We start from the raw sequence: 5266 nt of genomic DNA on the forward strand, positions 1-5266 counted from the left end.
GTTGATACCTACTCACATAACCCTACCTCGTCAGACATTCAAGTCCAGCGGTCCCTTTAAGTGCAGTTTTTCAATCACAAAGGTCCAGCCCCAAATCGTTTGCGACTCTGTCACGCCACATCCTCGTGAGATGTGACTCGCATGCCAATAGCCCCGGGCGAGAGGGGGACACTTGCATGCCAATAACCCTGGGCCAGGGGGACATAGGGGACACGTAGTGTTTCCTGCAGGCAGACAGGGCTACTCTGAGTTTTGCTTACGTGGTCATAAAATATTTGTACTACAGATTCCCCCATTGTACGGTAGCACACTCAAATAAATTCCTACGCTAACTAACCCTTTAGTTTAGCACATGATAAACTTGCTTTTAACAATAGAATTTGTCTTATAAGAAAGTTATGATGCAAATTGTGAAACAAGTTTTATATTTTAAATAAAACGTGATAGGATAGTGGTTAAAAGACGTTTTCTATTCGTGAGGGGAGTTCGATCTATGTGCGTTTGATCACTTGCTTCAACGATGAAGGAAAACATTGTGAGAAAACCTGCATGTCTCCATGCTTTCAAAGATGTGTGAATCACAGTCCGGTTGTGTCACCTTTGTGAGAGGGGACCTGCGCCTTAGTAGTGAGCTGGCAATGGATTAATTATGGTGATAATGAGAGTAACCATAAAAAGCTACATTCAATATTATTGTCCAATACTGATTCGATATGCACACGTCAATTAAAAACAATATTTTCATTGTTCGGACACAATTTTATTACGTCGTTATAAATCACAAACCGCAATCACTGATCGCTGTTTAACTGCGACTTCACAATTAACTATATCCATTGTTTTGTGTGTGGTTGTATTCAATTTCGCGTGCACAGTTATTAATTTGCCGCGTTACTTTGCGGCGGCCTGTCCGGAATGTGACGGAATATTCGCTTTAAAGAGCAAACTCGATTTACGGTCTCGATACGGTCGACTGATAGTAAAAATATGTAGAGATCTGCAGCGTGTAGTGAAATTATTTGCAGATACAAATAAAGCTGGTCAGAGAACTCAGCAAAACTATGAGTATTATTGTAATTTAAATTCACTCAGTACTTATTTCAATGGTTTGCTCGTTTTTACTCGTTTCTTCGGTTCATTTCGTCTCGCAGGCATCAATTAACTCAAACTCAAATCAAACTTAAATCATTTATTCAAAATACTCCTTGTTGTCCTTTTGATGGTCAAAATTCTTAGATTTGTAAGATGATAATATAGTGGTGATTAATTACGTAAACTTAAAACTAAAGCTACGAGGGTTCCAAACGCGCCCAGGCCAGAGAAGATCCCACAATAAACTCAGCTTGTAACTGAACTAACGGGGTCCTAAAAAACTCTACTCTATTTATCCTTCAGATCTTTCTAAAGATTACATTTTAAAACAATTTCTTTAAAGTGGCACGTGTATCGTATAGCGGTAGGACCCCTTGTGATGTTGTGTCCATAGTAAACCAAGAACTTTGAGAGCGTCGGAAATAATGAGTTCATCAGACTTAAACGACTTTACGGAGTTCAAGTATTGAAAATGTGTGATTGTGTATAACATCTCCCATGCATTCGGTCCGGCAAGACTATTGCCAGTGCGTACTTAGTTCGAGTATTGAAAGTGTGTTGTTTGTGTATGAATATTTATTTAGCATTTGGTATGGTGAGACAAGTGCTAGTTCGAGAATTAAAATGTGTGTTCCGCATAGGAACGCATTAAAATATGAAAGGATCATGAGACTGCTCTTACAAGACAACACTTCATATAGAGCCCTACTTATTAGACGTGTGTGTGTGAGTGTGCTTCTTCCTTAGGAAAGGAAGAAGTTGTGTGCTTCATCATTCACTCCAGTTGGCGTAAAAGGGGTTTAGAGTGAATGATGGTACGTAGCTCCACCACGCCACGTACGGTGAGCTTCTGCCTTCCCTTGGTATCCCATCGTCATACTGGGACCCTCGATAAATCAAGAGATCAATATGGCACATAAAATACCAATGAACAGTAGCTCCCCCCCCACACACGTCATCATCCAAATAAACAGCGCAGCGTATGCAAACATACTTTAGGAAGTTATGGCTCGGCCATCCGTTCTCGATTAGATTTGTCTAACGTAAGCATTTTTGTAACGGTGGCGACGGTGCGTCGCATATAAGTATTAGTATTAAAGTAGCCTCTATATCGGCAATACGACTTTAATTTCTCCCTTACATATATATGTACCTGGTGAAAATCCCAGGGTAATCTAGTGGCTCCCGTCGAAAAAGCAAAAGTGGCGCAGCCTGGTGAGGATTTTCCGGAAAAAAATCCGTAGTTTACGTGGTTTAGGAAAATCCAAAACGAACCTCAAAATTTAAAATTCTTTTGCGTCGGTCAAGCCAAGGAAAAGCAATGGGAGTAGCGGTGAGGGGGTGAGTGAAACTTTTCGCCAATCCTTGTTCCAATTTCCCGTGCTTTTCATATTAATAATTATTATAAGTAGTTGTTATTGTAGAGATCAAACCTTGCTCACTATAACATTGTATTGTAACGCCTGATATCACCGGATGGACTTATGCGGTCTTATCTCTATTCTAAGAATATGAATGTGCACAGAGCACTTACGTACATAGAGACTTCATTTAAATGAAATAATTTTTTTTAAAAATTGTTGAAAATATATAATTGTAAGTTAAAAGGAATTGAATACACTTAATTCATTAAGTTTTATTATTTGAAAAAAATACATAAGTTTTAAACTTATCTTATTGTAGTACACTACACTTTTACTCTATATTTTATAACTTATATAAATTTAATTTCTAATGCTATAATTTTATTTTATTTTTACATTGTGTTTTTATTGTGTGTTCTATGTGTTAAATGTGTGATTATACTTGTAAGTAAAAGTGTTTATACGAAAGCCAGTTGCATCCTCTGAACATTTCATTACTCTATCATCATGGAAACAGCGGCCGTCTCATCCGTACCTAAAGAAATTGTGCAATTAATCCCTTTGTTTGGTGGTGATAAAAGACAATTAAATCTTTATTTGCGAAAATGTCAATATGTGATTGATCGGTTTAAGGGGAGTGATGAACAAAATCTTTACGTTTTTAATGTTATAACGAGTCGCTTGAAAGATGATGCAGCTGCGCTTCTCTCCGAACGGGAGGACATTGTTACGTGGTCCGCATTAAAAGATTTGTTAATACAGCATTTTGGAGACCCGCGTAGCGAAGCTTGCATAAGTGTTGAGTTAGAGTCATTAAAAATTTATCCGGGTGAAAGTTTCCTCGACTTTTGTAATAGAATCCAAACTGTGCGTTCGTTATTGATGTCCAAAGTAAATGCATGCGACGACTTGGAGATGAAACATTCCAAGGCAATTATATATAATAACACAGCTCTTAACGTGTTTCTGTATAATCTTCCCGAACATATGGTTCGAGTTATTAGACTAAAGGCACCCACTTCCTTAGAAACGGCCTTGAGTATGGTGCTCGAGGAAGTGAACTTCACGGAACAGTACAAGACGCGTAATCGTATGCATGGTAATAACCAATTTACGAGTTCGGGTTCAAGGCCAGCGATCGCCCAACCGTTTGGTTACAAACCCCAACTACCATCTCATTCCAAATTCAATTTTAATAACACTCAAATGAAGATGCCTCAAATGCAAGGTCAAGGTCAGCCACCAAAACCAGTCATGGGTTATAGACCCCAATTAGGTTTTCAGCCACAACAATTTGGGATTAGGCCCCCACATAAACTTGGGTACATGTCCCCACAACAATTTGGGTATAGGCCTCAACAACAATTTGGGTACAGGCCTCCACAACAATTCGGGTACAGGCCTCCACAACAATTCGGGTACAGGCCTCCACAACAATTCGGGTACAGGCCTCCACAACAGTTTGGGTACCGACCCCCACAACAATTTGGGTACAAACCCCCGCAGCAATTTGGGTATAAACCACCACAACCCCAACAACCAACTAACGACGTATCCATGAGGACATCACAGCCTAAAATGCAACAAGGTTTTAAGTTAAACGAATTAACTATGACTAACGAGGAAGACAACTTACCTTTTGACGATTATGACTATGACGATCAAGATAATGTTTATGACCCACAGTTAATGTGTTACCCGGACTATAATATAGAATGTGAATATGCGAACGAACAGACAGACGAACCAGTTTCCAACAGCAAGCCCACTGACCTTGAAGAAAATAATGAAGAAAATTTTTGCATAGCAGCCTCGAAGGAAATAGAGAAAGGATAGAGATAAATTGTGACACGAAACTAAAGTTACCCTACATATATATCCCTGAAATTAATGGTAAATTCATGATAGATACGGGAAGTACAAGATCCTTTGTGAGCCCCAGTATCGCGAACTCATATTTCCATGCATATACTTACCATGAACCATTCACAGTGACAAGTACACATGCATCCAGTTCACATAACGAAGTAATTCAGATTCCTTTAATGCCAACATTTAATTGCAACAAATCTCAAAAATTCTACGTGTACAGTGTAGACCCAAAGTACGATGGTTTGATAGGCAATGATCTCTTAACGCAGCTAGAAGCGGTAATTGATTTGAAACATAAAGAATTAAAGACTAAAACAGTGACAATTCCTATTGTATATAACGATACCGAGTACATTCTCGATTTACCAGCGCGCTCTGAATGTAAAGTATCATTACCAACGAATCAATATTCGGGTGATGCTATTCTTAATTTTACTGAATTTTGTAAGGGTGTAAGAATGCCAACCGCGCTAGTAAGATGTGTGAATGGTTATGCAAAAACAGTTATTCAAAACACACTTGATAAAAATATGGCCCTTAAAATTACAGCTCCATTTGAGGTAGTAAAGTATGAAAATGTAGAGTGTGAGGTTAATTGTGTGAGTGATATAAGTGAATTGGAGATGGACCAATTGTTATCAGAAAATTTGAACAAACTTAGACTTGATCACACCAATGAGGAAGAACGAGAAAAAATTTACAGATTATGTCATGAGTATAAGGATATATTTTACTGTGACAAAATACCGTTAACCTTTACTAACTTGATAAAACATAAAATCAGGACTAAGAATGAGGACCCAATTTATGTCAAACCATACCGACAATCCCCATTTGTTCAAAATGAAATTAATAGACAAGTCGATAAGTTACTGAATGAAAACGTAATTCAAGAATCCCATTCTCCGTGGTGTGCACCCGTACACCTCGTGCCCAAA

The 5266-nt window shown here is 38.4% G+C and overlaps 1 protein-coding gene across 1 annotated transcript; it reads left to right on the forward strand.

Annotated features, from left to right (window-relative positions):
- The first annotated feature begins 2826 nt into the window (after positions 1-2826).
- On the forward strand, positions 2827-4292 carry LOC123874007. Its single transcript, XM_045919150.1, has one exon. The coding sequence runs from the start codon at positions 2964-2966 to the stop codon at positions 4290-4292; it is 1329 nt and encodes a 442-aa protein (XP_045775106.1). The 5' UTR covers positions 2827-2963.
- The last annotated feature ends 974 nt before the right edge of the window (positions 4293-5266 follow it).

Source organism: Maniola jurtina, chromosome 17 (assembly GCF_905333055.1).
Source record: "Maniola jurtina chromosome 17, ilManJurt1.1, whole genome shotgun sequence".
In the NCBI taxonomy this organism is placed as follows: domain Eukaryota; kingdom Metazoa; phylum Arthropoda; class Insecta; order Lepidoptera; family Nymphalidae; genus Maniola; species Maniola jurtina.